The sequence below is a fragment of the Lepus europaeus genome, chromosome 3 (genome assembly GCF_033115175.1).
Source record: "Lepus europaeus isolate LE1 chromosome 3, mLepTim1.pri, whole genome shotgun sequence".
NCBI lineage: Eukaryota > Metazoa > Chordata > Mammalia > Lagomorpha > Leporidae > Lepus > Lepus europaeus.
Genome location: NC_084829.1, coordinates 169,107,516 through 169,125,830, shown reverse-complemented (window position 1 = coordinate 169,125,830; position 18,315 = coordinate 169,107,516). Strand labels below are relative to the sequence as shown.

At 52.8% G+C, this 18,315-nt stretch overlaps 1 protein-coding gene across 7 annotated transcripts in view; it reads right to left on the bottom strand.

The window, feature by feature from the left end:
- Positions 1 to 4,184: 4,184 nt before the first annotated feature.
- Positions 4,185 to 18,315, bottom strand: part of FAM120B (family with sequence similarity 120 member B) — a 75,325-nt gene continuing 61,194 nt past the window's right edge. For 4 of the 7 annotated variants that reach the window (XM_062187052.1, XM_062187051.1, XM_062187059.1 and 1 more), the window contains 5 exons: positions 14,035 to 14,241; positions 12,496 to 12,604; positions 9,112 to 9,204; positions 4,580 to 4,633; positions 4,185 to 4,442 (listed from right to left, as the gene is read on the bottom strand). In XM_062187052.1, the coding sequence (XP_062043036.1) occupies positions 4,593 to 4,633; positions 9,112 to 9,204; positions 12,496 to 12,604; positions 14,035 to 14,241 (450 nt within the window). In that variant the 3' untranslated portion in view covers positions 4,185 to 4,442; positions 4,580 to 4,592. The other 3 variants (XM_062187053.1, XM_062187054.1, XM_062187055.1) reach the window with 3 other exon arrangements.

Here is an 18,315-nt window from a genome sequence, read left to right as displayed (position 1 = left end):
CACAGGACCGCTGGCTTTCCCCTCCAGCACGTCTTGCAGACAAAGTCGGGTGGCAATGGATTCCCTTTGCATTGTTTAGCTGGGAGTCTTAACTTCTGCTTCATGTCTGAAGGACGGTCTTGCCAGACATTGGGTTCTCAGTTGAGCTTTTTCGTATTCTGAGTGTATCAACCTGTTGCCTTCTGTCCTCCAAGGTTTCTGATGAGAAATCAGTGATAATCCTATTGAAAGTCCCTTGTTCGCTGATGATACTTCTCATTTGCTACTTTCTTTCATAGTCCATAATGTATGTCTCTCTCCAAATGTATCTTAGAATTGGTTGAGTTTATTGGGTTGTAGACTTGTGTGCTTTTATCAAATTTGGGAAAATGTCAGTTATTTCTTTGAGTATTTTTCTGCTCCCTCTTCCTCTTCTGATGCCCACAATGTGTATATTAGTTCACTTGATGGTGTCCCATAGATTCCTTGAGCTCTGTTCATTTTTCATTTTTTAATCTTTAAAAGCCGTGATAACTTATTGTCTTATCTTCAAGTTCATTGATTGTTCAAATCTGCTTTTGAGGGGCAGGTGTTGTGGTGTGGCAGGTAAAGCTGCTGCCTTAGATGCCAGCACCCCATACGGGTGCCGGAGCGTGGCTTGGCTGCTCCACTTCCGATCCAGCTCCCTGCTGATGGCCTAGGAAAGTCAGTGGGAGATGGCTCACATGCTTGGGCCCCTGCCACCACATGGGGGAATAGGCTAAAGCTCCTGGCCCCGGCTTCAGCCTGGCTCAGCCCTCATTCTTGCAGCCGTCTGGGGGAGTGAGCAACCAGCAGATGGAAGATCTCTTCCTGCCTCTCCCTGTCCTTATAACTTTCAAATCAATCAATCAATAAATATATGCTTTTGAACTCTTCTAGTAGATTTTTCATTTCAGTTACTACACTTTTCAGATCTAGAATCTTTTTGGTTTCCTTTTAAAATGTCTCTTTATTGATATTCTCATTTTGTCTACTCGTTTTTTTAGTGGACTTCGTCCATCTCTCCCTTAAGCTTGGGCATTTTTAAGACAGTTCTGTAAAGCCTTGCCCAGTAAGTCTGACAGAAGAGCAATTTTTGTCTGTTTACTTTGTGCTGCGTTTTTGTGTTTCTCTGTACATCTTATGATTTTGTTGTTGATAAATCTCTTGCATCTCTGGAAGTCAGATTGCTTAAGGCTGCTTCAGTGCTTGGGATCAGCCTGAGGAGAAAGCTCAGGCCTCCTCAGCTCTCGTCTGAGCTTCTTTTCCCAGTCAGCCACAGCAGCTTTCTAAATCTCCCCTTCAACATGGTTATTTGTGAATGTCCAAATCCTTAAATGTCTGTCTGGCACCCCAAAGAGCAAAAAACAAATAAAACCACCATGGTTGTTGCTCCTTTAGATCCTACGGAAGCCACTTTAGCCAAGAGGGGATTGAAACAGCTGTGGCCAGCTCTGTGCCTACACCTCCAAAGCCACAACATAGGCCCCTCTCTGGAGGATGATGTCCGTACTGCCCCTTCTGGCTCCAGAAAGCTGAGCACAGCTGTCTGCCATGGGCTGGAGGGCAACTGCTGCCTGGGTGGCTTCCTGGCTCACCAGCCTCCCCTCATGAATTTTTTTAAGATTTATTTATTGGGGTATGCACTGTGGTGTAGCAGGTAAAATCACCACCTGCAGTGCCGGCATCCCATAAGGGCACCAGTTCGAGTCCCGGCTATTCCATTTCCAATCCAGTTCTCTGTTGTGGCCTGGGAAAGCAGCGGAAGATGGCCCAAGTCCTTGGGCCCCTGCACCCACATGGGAGACCTGGAAGAAGCTCCTGGCTCCTGATCTGAAGGCTTCACACCACCATGTCTGGAACAACTTGACGAGGCCATGGCAACTGGGATGGTGTAGACATGGGAAGGTCAGAGGTCTTGGGGAAGGGCACAGCAAGCACTCGCTTGTTGAAGGCCAATCCACTGGCAGCCTCAGAAGTCACAGTGAAAGGAAGCTGGGTGAGGCCTGGACCACCCCTTCCTGACGAATCGCAGGGCGCAGGATAACGGGATGTCAGAACACCCGCGTCTGCACATGATGACGATTCACCACATTCGTGATCACCAAAGGTTAGCACCTACACTACTGGAAGGGACCTCACACGTTGTCCAGGAAACACGTGGCCAGGAATATGAAAAGTTGCCCAAAGAACACAAATGGCCAGCAAATGAATGGGGGGAAATCTCCACTAACATTCAAAAAAACACAAACCAATGAAATATACCTTTTTGACTATAGCTGGCCAGATGAAATAGATGGCCAGATGAAAAATCCTCCACTGGGGACAGTTATTTGGCAACATCAACCAAAATTTTAAATATATATCTTTTGAAACAGTAATTCTATCAATTTGCACAAGTAGGCAGTTCAAGTCCTACAAACTATCTATGTAGCCAGTCAGGAGCTCTGGCTAATAGAATATTGGATAAAGACAAATTTCCTGTATCTTTGTGTCACCCCAGCCTCAGTGGGCTGATGCACTGGGTCCTCCTGCTCCGTGTGAAAGGACACACTGTACACCGCCCCCCCACCCCCTGCCACCCTTCGCCCCTTCTCTTGACTCAAAAAGATCCCAACATACTGGATTTTGAAATGTCTTCCAAATAATTAAAGAAGTGGGAAATTGCACCACCACTGATGGCACAATGGCTCCTTAGGCTGGTTAATCAAACTGAACAATTTCATTGACATATTAGCATTTAGATATTATGAAAGGCAAACACAATTTTCGTAGACATCTACTCTCAGGAGTGGGGATTTTTTTTTTTTTTTGCCAAGGGCCATTTGGATATTTATAGCATAATTTGTGATGCATACAAAATTATCTACTTAAAATTTAGCTTGCCATAGACTTATTGAATTTTGAGTCCTACCTGTCGTTGCCTTGGCAGGGCCAGGCCAAAAGATTTTGCTGGCCAGGCTGGATGTTCCCCACCCCTTGTCCAAGGGATGAGGAATTTACTAAAAAGTTAAACAAATACGTAGCAAACAAACAGAACTGCTAGAAGCAGCAGTGATTTCAAAGGGTGCAGAAGTGGAAAGGGAGAGGAGGTGAACACTTGAGATTGGAAACACTGTTTCCAGAGTCAGGTCCTGCAAGCATGTGCAGAAAGAATCAGACAGGCAGAGCCCCCGAGGAGCTGACGAGGTGGCACAGGGCTCAGTCACAGAAGCGACATCTGCAGCGCACCCCGGTGCTTGGGTCCAGTCCTGGCTCCACTTCCTGTTAACGTACGCCCTGGGAGGCAGTAGTGATGGCTCAAGTACTTGGGTCTCCACCATCCACACGGGAAATCTGGAAGGAGTCTGGACTCCTGGCTTCAGAATGCCCCAGCCCCAGTGGAGGACATTTGGGGAGTAAAGCAGATGGAAGATATCTCTCTGTTACTCTTTCAAATAAATAAAAATCAACTTAAAAAAAAAAAAAGGAGCTGAAGGAGTGGTTCGGGTATTTAACCTACACCTGCAGACCAGTGCCAGACAGAGCTGTGTGCACATCGTCTCATCGAGTGTGACACACAACTGGTCTATGCAGCCAGGGGCTTATTGTCAGCCACAGCCTGAAGGAGTGAGCGTTTCCTAAGGAACCAAGCATCCCAGGAACCGGTGGTGGCAGCCCGCCTAGGTTGAGCAAGGCCTGTGTTTTACTCCTAACCCACAAACCCTTCCATGATCAATATCCTGGCCATTCCTTTTTCCACAGGCAGAGTTCAGGAAAACTTGAGCTTAAAATTTCAATTCCTGGATTGTCTGAAGATTTCTCCATGAAAAGGATTATTCCAGTGTGTCTGGAAAACAAACGCCCTTCATTGCTCACACGGAGAAGCAACAAACACACCGCGGCCGGCTGCTCAGCGGCTGCCCTCCCCACAGGGCTCCTCCCAGGCTCTCTGTCCCCTGCTCGGGCAGCCCAGGCCCCAGAGCTGTGCGAGGTGCTGGCTCTAGCACAATCAGCCGTCCCGGCCTACTGTGACTTCTCTTCCTGTTCAAGAACTTCTGACAGCCGAGAGAAGAGACGGCTGGAGACCTGACTTGTGATGGGGATTTCTAACTGGACGACAATTTCTGAAACTTTTGTGTTCAGACTACTTAATGCTGTGGGAGACACCCTCCCAAGCCACTGAACAGTAAAAAGAAACAGGACCGTTTGTTTCCAATTTATTAAAAGCAAACATCAACTCTGCCTCCTAACATGGACATCAGGGTGGAGATGTTAACAGCGTCATCTGGGACCGGCCCCCGAGGCGGTGCCAACCAAAGTTTTCCTACAAGACACAGGGCAAGCTCCCAGGAGAGGCAGTTTTCTCTTCTGATCCAGACAGCTGCTGGCAGGTGAGGCAGGGCCGTCCTGGCCGACACCACGCGGGCAGGCTCGCTGTCCGGTGACCGCTCCTGGCTGCTCTGGAGAAAGCAAACTTGTCTTGAAGCCACCTGAGCTTGGCACCAGGTCTGCAGGGCCTGCCGCTGCACCCGGAGGAGTGGTTTCTGATACAAGTGGACGTTCCACTTCCTGCCAGAGACGCAGGTGATGGACTTACCTTGTAAGCCTGCCTAGTATCTTCTCCACTGGTCATGCTCATGTTGTCTGCTTCCTGCACCAAAAGAGACGCAAAGTGAGAGTGCACCCCCCTCAACACTCAGACGGACACTGCACCTTGCTAAGAACGTGCAGACACACGAGTCACTAGGACACAGCTGCAGTCTCCTTTCAGTTGTGGCCACCTGCCGTAAAAATGCTGCTCTTTAATTATTCCATTAACATGGAAGCAATTAACTAAGAGGCAGTACCATTAGTGAAGAAAATAGTTTCAAAACTGTTCCTCCCACACCAGCTCCAACCATCTGCGTGGCATCTCAACAGCGCCTCTGAAGACTTTGGAAATGAAAATTCACACGCAGATGGCTCACGGGGGACCTCCTGCCAAGTGCGGGGAAAGCCGCCGTGGCTCTGCGCGGTGGAGCCCAGAGTTTCCCTTTCTCAGCCCAGGTGCCGCTGGCCACTTTTCGCCTGATAGACAGGGACTGCTGTGAAGAGGCCCAGAGCAGAATCACCCACTAGGAAGAAAAGTGACCAGGGACTGTGCTTCACATCTTAAAAATGAGCTTTTCCACAAACGTTTCCCCACTCTTTGCTTTCTTCTGACAGAAGCAGTGGCCTTGAACTTGCTGACCCCTGTGCCTCTCCTGCTGCAGTCCCTTAGCTTCTTGGAGGTGAGGGCTCAAGGCACTTGCATGGGCTGATGGCCGCCTTGTCATCTCAGATCGGCAAAGGCAGCTCAGCAGAGCTCAGGTCACCTACACAATCACCAGAGTGCGATGCGAGCAGCACGGGCAGACTTGTAGCCACAGGCCGCGGCCTTTAACACACCCTTCTCCGTGGCAGCACTCACCAACAGCGGGAGAGGGCCCAGCAGCTCCACCAGCCCAGGATGCAGGCCTTCCCTGCTGTGCCCTGACACGTGGCTCCCTGCACGGCCCACACCCACCAGGCCGGCTTCCGGCTCTGGAAACCGCTTGCCAACTTTCTGGCAGTAACTGGCTACTTTCATTATGAGGCATTTTTAGTTTTTCTTACGCAGAGAATTCTATTGACTCTGTGGTGAAAAGACAGGCCACTTTTAATCTGGACTTTTTTTAAAAAAAGATTTATTTTATTTATTTGAAAGAGAGTTACAGAGAGAGGTAGAGACAGAGAGGTCCTCCATCCACTGGTCCACTCCCCAGATGGCTGCAACAGCCGGAGCTGTGCCGATCTGAAGTCTGGAGCCAGGAGCCTCTTCCAGGTCTCCCATGTGGGTGCAGGGGCCCAAGGACTTGGGCCATCTTCTACTGCTTTCCCAGGCCATAGCAGAGAACTGGATCAGAAGTGGAGCAGCCAGGACTAGAACTGGCACCCATAAGGGATGCTGGCGCTTCAGGCCAGGGCTTTAACCCGCTGCACCACAGCACCGGCCCCGTTATTTGGACTACTTTAATGTCACCAAAAAACACCAGAAGAGATACAGGCATTTGGCATAGTGGTTAAGTCAGAGCTTGGATGCCCACGTTCCCTGTCAGTGTCTGGTTGGAGATCCGGCCACTCTGCCTCTGGTCCAGTTTTCTGCACCTGGTGGGGCAGCAGATGATGGCCTAGGTGCTTGAGCCCCTGCCACCCACATGGGAGACCCAGATGAAATTCTGGGGTCCTGGCTTCTGCCTGGCCCAGCCCTGGTTTTGGGAGCATTTTTGGGGGTGGGGGCAGTCAATCAGTGGATGGGAAATCCCTTTGTATCTGTCTCTCTGCCTTTGAAACAAACAAAAATAAATAAAAAATTTAAAAATACCCAAATAGAGGAGTTTCAAATAGGCCAATGCAACAAAAAATACACTGGTTCCAAAGTCGGCCCCAGTGATTAGAACTGCAGGGGGAGGAGGTGACCCGCAGGAGCACGCCCCAGTCCCGAGGCTCACGTGGGAGGCCCCGTGGGAGGCAGAACACAATCCTACCCTTGCACTACCCAGTCTCTCCCATCTCTGTTCTCGATTTTTTTTTTTTTTTAAAGATTTGTTTATTTATCTGAAAGGCTGAGTTACAGAGAGGAGAAACAGAGAGCTTCTGTCCGGCAGCCTCACTCCCTAAATGGCCAAAACAGCTGGGGTTGGGCCAGGCCAAAGCCAGGAGCCAGGAGCTTCCTCTGGTCTCCCACGGTGGTGGCAGGGTTACATTTGGGACATTTTCTGTTGCTTTTCCAGGTGCATTAGCAGGAAGCTGGAATGGAAGCAGAGCAGCCAGAAATCAAACCATCACCCATATGGAACGCAGGCGGTGGGTTTACTACAGCATTTACTACAAGGCTGGCCCCTGAATTCTTAGCAGCTCCATTTTACTGTAATCCAAGGTCTCCTGGAGCAGGTTTCAGCACTGAGTACCTGGGTGCACAACGTTTCGTCGTGTTACTGTCATGCTCCTGGCCCAAGACCTGGATGCACAATCTGCAGTTCCCACGCGCCTGGCTGACAGCTCCGCACAGACTCACTGTGACCTCGCGGTCCAGCGGTCACCTGCAGCCTCCATTCTCTGTACCCAGGGAGAGGAAAGGGGCCAATCCTAAGCCAAAAAGGGCAAGCGGAAGGCTCCTTCCTGCCTCATGAGGTTCTGGAGGAGACACTGTGTTTCCCGTGGGAGGCCAGCAGCCTCCCTCAGCCCTTGGCGACCTCAGCTAGAGGGGTCCTAACCTTGGGTGCCACCCTTTTCATCTTATCAAGGGTGCTCCAGCATTGAGGATCCAGGCCACTCAGCTCCTAGTGTGGGACATGTGGGTGAAGGGGTGGGGACCTCTTCAGCCATTACCTTGCACTTCCAACAACCCAGGTAACAGGTCACGGCCAGCTTCCTGGGGAAGGTCTGGTGGCAGCTGGCACAGAGAGCCCATGCCCAAAGGCTCATTCCTGCCATGAGCCTGGGCAGGTGTCTTGTTCAGAACCAGCCCAGTCCCACGTCTGCTTCCCACTGTGAAGCCCACCTGGGTCCCTATTCCCTCTGCCCCAAGACCCCGGAGACGTGTGGCGGCTGCATCCACACCCTCATTAAGCCTTGTCTTAAATGTCACCGTACTGGGGAAGTCTGCTCAGCCCTTTATTCAAGGGGAGGGGGAAGCAGAGAAAGAGGCCCTGCCTGTTTAGCCTAAGTGCACCTCTCCTCGCTCTGCTGCCCTGGAACTGGCCTCCCCAGTCCCTCTGAGGAAGTGCTGCTGTCCTTGACTTCCCGGAGTTGCCTGCTCACACGCCCCCAGGGAGAAGACCTGCCCGTGGCTGCAGGCCTCACGCTCTGTCCGCTGCACATCCAGGGTGACGGGGCAGACGTGGAGCAGGCTGTCGGCCACGAGAAGGGCAGCAGGGCGCTCGCAGGGGCAGCGGCAATGACTTCACCATGGGAGGGTGGGGGCGTGGGTTTCACCCTGGGTTCTGGGCAAGTCACAAACCCCCAGCACTTCTGGGTTCCCCACTGCCTGGAGAATCCTGTAAACTGAGAGCAGTCTCCACTTACTCGCGGGCTCTCTGCCCTTGCACACACGTGGCTCTCCTGATGATCTGGTGGGCACTGAGTGGACATGGTCTCTCTGCTCACCCTCGAGATGGGACAAAGGTGACTGGGCAGGTCTCCAGGCCAGCTGGGAAGCTTGGGGTCAGCCTGGGGGTGCGATCTGGTGGGTGGGGCTCCTGCAGGCCCCTGGGGAGGCACCAGAGCCCACTTAACCTAAAAGCCCGCAGCTGCTCTCTCCCAGGGACAGGCCGTTGAGGGCGTTCAGCAGGCACCTTGGTCTGCACTGAACTGTGAGGTGGCTCCTGACCTGTGCTGCCCCTGCAGATGTAGGAGTACAGAGAAGGGCACTGCTCACGGCCCTGGGGCGTCACAGGCCACATGCAGCAGCTGCCCAGAAAGACCCACAGCCACTGCCTGGGGAAACATCTGGTAGCAATCTGAGCAATTTGGGAGCCCCTGTGGCACAGTCAAGAGGCTGCAAAACTTAAAAAATCCCAGGGCCTGGTGTTGTGGTGCAGCAGGTTAAGCTGCCACTTAAGACGCCAGCATCCCAAATCAGCACCAGCTGGAGCCGGCTGCTCTGCTTCTGATCCAGCCTCCTGCCGATGTGCCTGGGAAAGCAGCAGATGAGGCCCAAGTGCTTGGGCCCCTGCACCCATGCAGCACAGCAGCAAGGAGTTCCTGGCTCTTCTTGGCTGTGGCTTGGGTCAGATCTGGTCCTGAGGCCATTTGGGGAGTGAAGCAGCAGACGGAAGACCTCTCTCCCTCTTTCTGTCACTCTGCCTTACAAATAAGTAACCTTTGACAACTAAGAGGATAAAATGACAAATTTTAGGTCGTTTCAAAGCTGGGAACTCAAACGTGTCGGGGAGTCTTGAGTTTGCGGCCGTGACACACTCTGTGCTGGTCAAACGCGCAGCGACCCCATACAGGATTGAATGCAGACATGTGAAACACACAGCGAGGAGGGCACACCGTCAGCCTCTTCCACACACAGCCCAGGTCACGGAAAACAGAAAGCACACAATGACACCAATGGCCTCTTACCTGGTCCCTGGTCCCTCCATGGCTGTCCCTGCCCAGAGCGGCTGTAGCCAGAGCTTGTCCTGTGGGAGCTGGAACCCTGTCTCCCCCACCTCCCTGTGGATACACAGAATCAGGTGTCAGCGGGCCCGATGACTCCTCCTGACACACAGTGAGGCCGGGCCAGCAGCTCTTGAACCTCCAGTGCACTGGGAACCAAAGAGCTGCAGTGCCCGGGAGCCGGGCTCGGCAACGGGGAGCACGAGGGACTCTGACTGGGGTGCGAGAGACCCAGCAGGGAGGCTTGCTCAGGACCAGGAAGCTGCTCTGTCTGTCATGGGGGGGCTGGCCCACACCACTGCCACCACGACCCAACCACCCCCTGGGACACTACCTGAGCCACTAAGAGGCTCTCTTCTCCCTTCTCCATGCCTGCAACCCACGCTCTCTGTGGTTTAAACACTGCGTGTGCTCCTCGAGCTGGTGCCTGTACCGCTGAGCTGGGCTGGGAGGCCTGATTCAGACATGTTCTTTCTCGGCTCAAGCACAGCTCCGTGTGCACCCAACACATGGAGGGGAGGACAGCGCGTGGCACAGCGTTTGTGATGCAGAGAGAAGGAGGTGACCCCTGTGCAGCCGCCACTGTCCTAAAGTTTTGTGCTCACCATGTTGCTCCAACACCTTCAAGAGCTTCCTGGAGTGCAGTGGGTAAGAAGCCAGGCCAGAGCCTGGCACTCAGCAACCTCCCAGCCCAATGCTTGTCTGCTGTGCCCAAGCCTTGTCCTATCTGGAGAGTCACCAATCCAGCCCCCAACATGGGACCCTGCTGAGCACAGAAATGGCGCCTGGCCCACTGCTGGCTCTGGGGGTCTCCTGGAGCCGGTGCCCAGCACCCTGTACTGGCGACTCCATGTTGTGAGTGGTGCTGAGTCCGCGACTGTCAGCCTCAACCTAGCTGTGAACACGTTGAGAACAGCTCAGCTTTGTTGTGTGACCGACTGGACAGCCAGCAACAGAGTCAGCACTGGAGCCCCCACACGCAGGGGGCAACACATGCAAACACGGCGTGAAAAGGAGCAGGGCCATGCAAAGCCCAGGGACAACTGCCATCATAAACGCACAACCTTACCCAGAACTGGGAGCCAACAGCCCTGGGCACCTGAGTGCCAACTGACACCGATGCCGGGATTGGCAGAGCAGGGAGACTGTCACACAGTATTTCGCAGAGATTAAGCTTTTGCTTTGGTATCTCCAACTTTGTCTGCAGTCGACAGAAGTTGAAACATGGAAGATGGGCTGGGGGCTGGGGAGAGTGACACTGTCCTGTCATCGGGTCCATGCACAACGGCCTCACGGCCTCAGAGGCTGACACTTGCAAGGCCACCGAGACTCCTGCAGGAAGTCTGGGTAGGTGGTGGGAGTCTGGGGTGAGTTCTCGTATTGCAATCCAGAAACAGTAAGACTGCTGCGGTTACAGGTACAGACACTAAGCAGAAAAGGACTCCAAAAATCGTGAAAAGAAACTACGTATCTCACAAAGGACTAATGTGCAGAGAGGTCAGGAACTTCAAACACTCAACCACAACCAACACTACAGTTTAGAAATGGACAAAGGACCTGAACAGTTCTCAAAAGTAGAAATTCAAATGGCCAACAAACATATAAAAAAATGCTCAATATCACTAGTCATTAGGGAAACGCAAATCAAAACCACAAGGAGACACGTCCTCATCCTGTCAGAACGGCTAGCACAAGGAACGCTGTGAGAATCAACACATGTGATGGGAACGTGAACTAATGTGGCCGCTGTGCGGAACAGTGTGGAGATTTCTTCAAAAACTAGAGCTCCCTACATCAGAGATACCCGCTCCGCCATGATCATCCCAGCACTGTTCACAATGGCAAGATACGGAAGCCACCAAGGTGACTGCCACCAGGTGAGCGGAGAGGAAAGGTGGGGCACACACAATGGCACACTCTCCAGCCACAGGAAGGAATGAAATCCTGTCATTTGCAGCATCATATTGTGAGAAATAAGATGGCATGGAAAGAAAAATATTGCATGTTCTCTCTCTCTTACATGGGGAAGCTTAACCCCCCAAAAATAAGCCTGCCTCAAGCTGTACCCAGAATGGTGATCACTAGAAGCTGGGAGGGGTGAGGGGTCACAGGGAGTGTGGATGCTGGGAGTCACGTCAGAGCCAGCTGGAAGAAGTCCCCGGTTCTGCACAGCCATGGGCAGGTCCCAGCTCCCATCACAAAGCAGAGTCAGAGCAGGAGAGGCCCTGACTGATGAGGGCGCGTCATCCATGTGCACTGAGGTGCCACGCTGCGTGTCACACCACCTAAACACAGTCACCATCAGCAATGGCAGTTAACAAAATAACCCAGTGAGACATCAGGTCTGGTGACAGTGAAGTAACGGATCAATGGGGTTCATTTTTCATCAAACTGGATAAAAATTTTTTAAAAAGTTAATAAAAAAAAAAGTGGTAAGTACTGGGTGCAGCAGGTTAAGCCACCGCTTAGGACACCTGTGTCCCATATTCAAGTACCTCGGACTGAGTCCCCGTTCTGCTTCCAATCCAGCTTCCTGCGAATGCACTTCCTGGGAAGCAGCAGGTCATGGATCAAACGCTTGGGCCCCGCCACCCACAGGGGAGACCTGGGTGGAGTTCCTGGCTCAGCCGCAGCTTTCGTGGGCATTTGGCAAGTGAGCCAGTGGGTGGAAAATCTCTGATTTGAAATAAAAAGTAAAGTTTGAACTTGGAAGCCACCAAGGGTGCCAAGGCCCTCTCAGCCGGTGCTGGTGAAGGTAGGTCGGTGACATGCTGACCTGTTAGCTCTATATACACCATGATCCTTCATCTGAAGAAACCGTGCACATTAAAGCATGAAAATGAGAAAAATGGAAACAATTTCAGAGCTGAAAACTCTGGGAGTGCAGGTAAACACAATCTGTGGCCATCATCTAAGAAGTCTCGTAATGTGACCTGAGGACAGTGCTGTGTGGGAGAGCAGGACACAGGCGCGCCAAGTGTAAGGCACCATTAGAAGAAAGCACTGACTGTGCCCACACCGTTGTCTTTAGACGACTGAATTAAAGGTCATTTCTATTTTAACTATTTTCTTTACCTTCTTGATTTTTCTAATACACTTTCATTATGAGAAAAAACAACCCCAAGCTCCCGTCACACACACACGCTCCCCACGCAGCCCCTGTATGTCAGGAGTGTGGGGAGGAGGCTTTTAGGGACTGAACCTTTCTGAAACTGCTTTCCTCACGGACCTTAAACCACCTGCTCTTTTCTTCCAATCCCATCAGCCTCTTGGGATTATTTTACAAGTCACAGGGAGAAGGCCTCACTGTGGAGGACCCCAGCGCACGCTGCTGGTGCCGGTGCCCACCTGTGTGGTGTGAGTCCCAGTGCGCTCTGCCCACGATGCGTCTGTTCTCCTTCAGGCAGGCCTTGCAAACCACGGCCTTCAGGTTGTGGAACTTGGTGAGCCGAGACCTCTGCAAACAGACCAGAAGCAGGGCTGGTGAGAGCGGGGCCGGACACCACCCAGGGAGGTGCGGCAGAAGGGGTCCTGACAGGAGCTCCGCCACTGCGTCTTCTGTACAGAAAACAGTCTTTCCTGAGCGGACCAGGCCTCCCTGAGGCAATTACCACACAATCTTACCTAAAAAACAACAAAAGCCTGCACATCCAACACCCCTCAGACACCACGCCAGTTGCAGCGACAGTCTGTGAAAGTGCCATGGCCACAGACGACAGCAGCAGGTGGCAGAGGGAGCCTTTCCCATGCCTGGAATCTTCCTCTAGCTCATACTCACTCTGTACTTTCTTGGTCAAGGTGAACTATGGAAAGAAATGGAGACCCACGGTGGACACATGGAGACCAAGCTGCCTTCCACTCTCTACAATACCCAAATCAGTATTTTTCCTCTTGTTCTGTTTTGCTGTCTCCATGTAATTTGGGTAGCTTCTAAGTTCTGCACACTCACAGGCCACGGGCCGTGGAGCACTGTCTTGGATAAACAGGGAACACCTCACCAGATGTCTTCTGATAGCAAAGCGTGGGGTGCTGGATCTCAACAGGCCTCACTGCCCTGCACATCCCCGTGCTCATTAAAACACGTTCCAGGCCAGCTCAGCACAAGGGACTTGGAAATCTGCCAAGGATCGTGCAGCAGCGAGCTCGAGCAGCGGGGACGGCAGCTGCCTTAGGGAACACTTTCAAGTCAGGCGTCCAGGCCACTCCCGTGGGGTCAGTATGATGCCTGTGGAATCCCCACAGGAGTGTCAGTTCTTCACTCAAGGGGAGAAAACCAGAAACCATCAGGCAGGTGGGATGCTCCCTGCTCTCCCCGACTGGAACTGTGGGGTCTTGGGTCCTATCTAAGAATTTGAGAGGCTGGAATTGTGGTGCAACAGAGGTTCAGTGGCCACTGGCGACGCCAGCGTGCCGTAACGGAGTACAGGGCTGAATCCTGGCTGCTCCATTTCCAATCCAGCTCCCTGCTAATGAGACCAGGAAGACAGCAGAGGATGGCCCAAGTGCTTGGGCCCCTACCACACATGAGGGAAACTGCATGAAATTCCTGGATCCTGGCTTTGGCCGTGCATAGACCTGGCTGTTACGGGCATTTGGGGAGTGAAGCAGTGGATGGAAGACCTCTGTGTGTCACTCTTTCAAATAAATGTATCTTGAAAAATAATTTGGGGAGAAGGTGTTCAACATGCAGACACTGAAGTCTGATGCTCCACACCACCCTGTTTCTCATCCTCCACTAGAGAGCAGCTGTGTAACCCCGTGAAGCCTGGGGCTGGGGATGTCCCTGCTGAGCCTGGTCTACGGTGAGCGGCCGTCAGGACAGACGGCTCGGCTCGTCTTCCCAGCGCCCCACCCAGGACCAGGCTGCAGCGTGCTCCAGGAACTCACGTTCTGCTCCAGAAGGACCTCCACGGCATGTCCTTTCTCAGAGTGCAGGTATTTCTGATGAAAAAGCTTCCCATCAAATACATTCCAGGGCATGAACTCACTGGCCTTCCAGGGAAAGCCGCACGCACTGTTGACCAGTGCCAGAGTGGTGAGGCCACGGACGAGGAGGGAGCCGAGCTGCACCGCCCTAGGGTTGACGTAATCAAGCTGTGGACGCAGACACGGGGCACAGAGAATGGGGTCAGACATGGGTGGCCAGAGCACACCACCCCGCTGCCTCCACCCACGTGAGCTTCACGCACTCAGCTGGGGGCAGGAGGCCTGGAGGGCAGGGCTGCTGGGGCAGTGGGGGCTCCTGGTGAGCAGGAGTTGCACCCACTGGGCCTGCTCCTCACACAGGAGCCGAGCTCAGCGTCTGCCGCCTCCCCACCCTGGCTGCACCCATCCCGGCCATGGCCTCGTCGGGGAAACACACACAACACTGCTGGCTTCCACGTTTGCTCCTCTCAGGAAAGCTCTCTGTACAGGCTGAGAGGAAGGAGAAAACCACGCGGGGTACTGCTCCATTCCCTGCCCTCAGACAGGGAGGCTGAGGTGAGTACCCACGATTAGACACGGGTTGCTCAGGAACACGAGGGCTTAAAGCTTTGAAGAAGGCTGGCAGGCTGCTTACAGTTCCTACAAATTAACACACTGCACCATGTGAAATATTTCTCATAGTACTTACCAGTCAGTCACAGCACACCAGCACCAAACACTTCTCTGGCATACCTGCCTGCTCTTCTCCAACAGCAGCTGCCCAGGTGGGAAACCACGGGGCACCCACTTCTGCCAGCACCCTCACGCCTCTGTAGCTCCTGGCCTCCGCTGGCCATGCAAGTGCCCAGGGGAGTCCGTGGGGGAGGCAGTGCCCGCCAGTCACTGTCTGGGGTATCCACATTGCTCAAATGAACCCAGAGCCATTCGAAACATCACGTGTTTGGAAAGCAGCCGGGAAAGGGCACAGTGCTCCCATCCCTACCCCACCCCACCCGCCGTGAGGCTTCGCTTACTGAAGTGAAGAAGCCGCGTGCTCACTTGTTGTCCCAGAGCTAATCTGTTTAATCTCAGGGGCTTCTGCACAGCGTCACTTCTAAAGGTTATCCTAAGAATCACCAGGTGGGGTTGGGCATCTGCTCCTCGCACAGCTCGCTGTGATCTGCTGGCTTCAACTAGCAGAGCCCTGGGGACCGGCGCTGTCGTAGTAGGTTGGGCCTCCACCTGCAGCACTGGCATCCCATATGGGTGCCAGCTCAAGTCCCAGCTGTTCCACTTCCAATCCAGCTCCCTGCTAACGGGCTGGGAGAGCAGTGAAAGACAGCACAAGTGCTTGGGCCCCTGCACCCATGTGGGAGACACAGAAGCAGCTCCTGGCTCTCTGTGTTCTCTCCCTCTTTCTCTGTAACTCTGCCCCTCAAATAAATAAATATTTAAAATAAAAAAAAAATACATGTCAAGCCCTGCACTCCATGCCCCTGCACATGTGCTGTCTACAGCTGCTGTCGGATAGCCAGTGGCCTTGTGCGATGAAATAGGCAGCTTCTCGGGTGCCTGTCCTGGCACTCGGGAACCGCGTTTCCCACTCAGCAGACGGGGCGGCTCTGGTCTGGGACACCCGCATCTTCCTCCTCCAGGATTCTCCTGAAAACTCAGCAACAGCCTGCCCTCCTCACCCAGCCCCAGTGCCCAGCTTGGGACATGACAGCGACTGCCCAGCCAAGGTCACGTGATTGCTGAGTGACAGGGTAGGTCTCTGATTTGGCAGATCTCCCTGAAATGGAATCAGTTTCTCTTCATCCCTTCTACATTTGTCTGCTTTGAAGTAAACTTTAAACAGAGTTTACCATCTCCTCCCAGGGCAGAAATCCCACGATACCACTTGAATATTCAGCAACCCGCAGCGTAGTCAACAACACCACCAGCAGCCGATTCTTGTGACCGCCACCTTCTCACCCCCCAGACGCGTCTGTCTGCCATCTTCCTGGGTCCATGCTGTGTGCACACTCAGTCCTCCCAGGGCTCCGGACACACTGTGCAGGGTCCACAGCACACTGCTTTCCCAGGCCATTATCAGGGAGCTGGATTGGAAGTGGAGCAGCCAGGACTTGAACTGGCGCCCATATGGGATGCTGGCACTGCAGGTCGGGGCTTTAACCCTCTGCACCGCAGCGCTGGCTCCTAAAGTAAACTTTAAAAATAGGCAAGTCCTCCATTGTTTTCTGTGTTGACTGTGCCTGCAGTGACATAAGCTATGAGGCTGGCCTGCAGACTGCTGGGTGTGCCTCATGAACAATCACATCACCTAACAGCAGTCTCATTTCTCCTTTCAAATGCTAGGCTTTGTGTTTTTCTCCTGACACCACTGGCACAGACCCCGAGTCTCACAGAAGCAGCTCACGCCACGGAGAGGACCCCAGCCCAACAGAAACTGTGAGAGGAGTCCTTGGCTTGTGTCAGCCGGGCCCACCTTGCTCACATCTCCACTGTGAGCAGGCACTGACAGAGCTGAAGCAGGGTTCCTGCATCTGTGAACCTGAGCACAAGCTTCCCCTTGTTCACTGTCAACCAGCGGGATGTCAATGGCTCTCGCACCTGCTCTGGGCAGGTGCTGAGGGGCGTGGCTGCCAGGTGCCTGGGAACAGCGTGTTCAGTTTTGTAAGACACAGCCACCTGTCTCCCAAAGGACTGCACACTCCATGTGCACACCAGAATGAACCAGAACACCCATGAAGATCAGGTTTGTTTCCTGTTTCCTTAGTTCTTGCTCTTTCCTCTACAGTTTGATTGGCTCATGTGCAAAGATGTATTCTCAGGCCACCCCTTAGCCTTTCTTCTTGTCAAATACATTCGTTAGCTTTTATCCTCATGCTGCAAATTCTAACAGGTGGTATGAGCACCGCCACTCCGAGTGTGTCACAGCCTCTACTGCGATCTCCCTTTTACCCCAGTTACTCAGAATTGTACTACTTAAGTCTTCAAATATCTAAGAGCATTTTATTGTTCCTAATTTCTCATTTATTTTTCATGTGGTCACAAAACAGACGATTCCGGTAGTATGAGAGTTGCTGACGCCTGCTTGATGACTATCAGGTCTTGAAATTCTTCTGCAGGCAAGGAAAGTGTTTTCCTGGAGCTTCTGGGAGCAGCATTCCCTACGGCCAAACAGTTGAGCTTGCTGATAGCATTCCAACATCCAAATGCACAGTGATCCTGCCCTGTTAACTTTGGGAGGGTTTGCCAGAGCAGGACAACACTTCCTGCAAGATACTAAGAGGGAATAGTCCAGGCTCTGTTGGCCCTGTGCGGTCTGTTATCTGCTTTTTAAAAACCCAAGACCCGGGACAGTAAAGAATGCAAGAGAAGCAGCAAAGGGAAATGTAGTCTTGGTAGGACAAAGTGCTGGTTGGCCCAAGGAGGACCCTGTCAGTCACCTGCTCTTCCTAAATCAATATGCTGGTCTCTGTCAGGCTCACTCTGGCTTTGCCTTGTTCCTGTTTCATGGTTTACAAATAATGTACCTCTTCATCTGTCCACTCAAAAATCACGAAACACAGAATCACAGGCTAAACAGACAAAGCCATCAATGCAGGGTCTGGGGAAGGGCAACACTGTATTCAGAGGCCACGCGCCCAGCTGGGGGGACTCCGAGACCCTGTGAAACTTTAGTCCTTTAGCTTTTCTTAGATTTATTTATCATTTACTTGAACAAGAGAATGAGATCGATCTTCCATCCACTGGATCTCTCCCCAAATGGCCAACAGCTGAGGCTGAGCCAGGCTGAAGCCAGGAGCCTGGAACTGCATCTGGGTTTCCCACATGGGCGGCAGAGACCCAAGCCCATCACCTGCTGCTTCCCAGGCTCCTAGGCAGGGAGCTGGGTGGGAACTCATCCACAGTGATATGCAATGTGGCGGTCCTGAGCAGCTTCACCCACCCCCAGCAGGTTTTTCTAGGCACTGATTCAGTTTGCTGAAAATGACTCCCTTCTGCCTGACCCTCGGTGAGGCTGAAGACGCTGGCGGGCCACGTAGCTGTGCTGCTGTGGGGCTGGGAAGCTCAGTTCTTGCCCTGGCAGCCAGCAGCCCAGCTGCACTGCTCCCCTAGGCTTGGGAGGTCTGGGAGAGACTCTAAGTGGCTCCAGAATTGCGACTTCTCAGAATCTGTTCTAAAAGTGCTCCTCAGACATGTCTGCTGGTGCCTTTATTCTATACTGATTACAATGTCAGGGTTAAGAATGGCTGT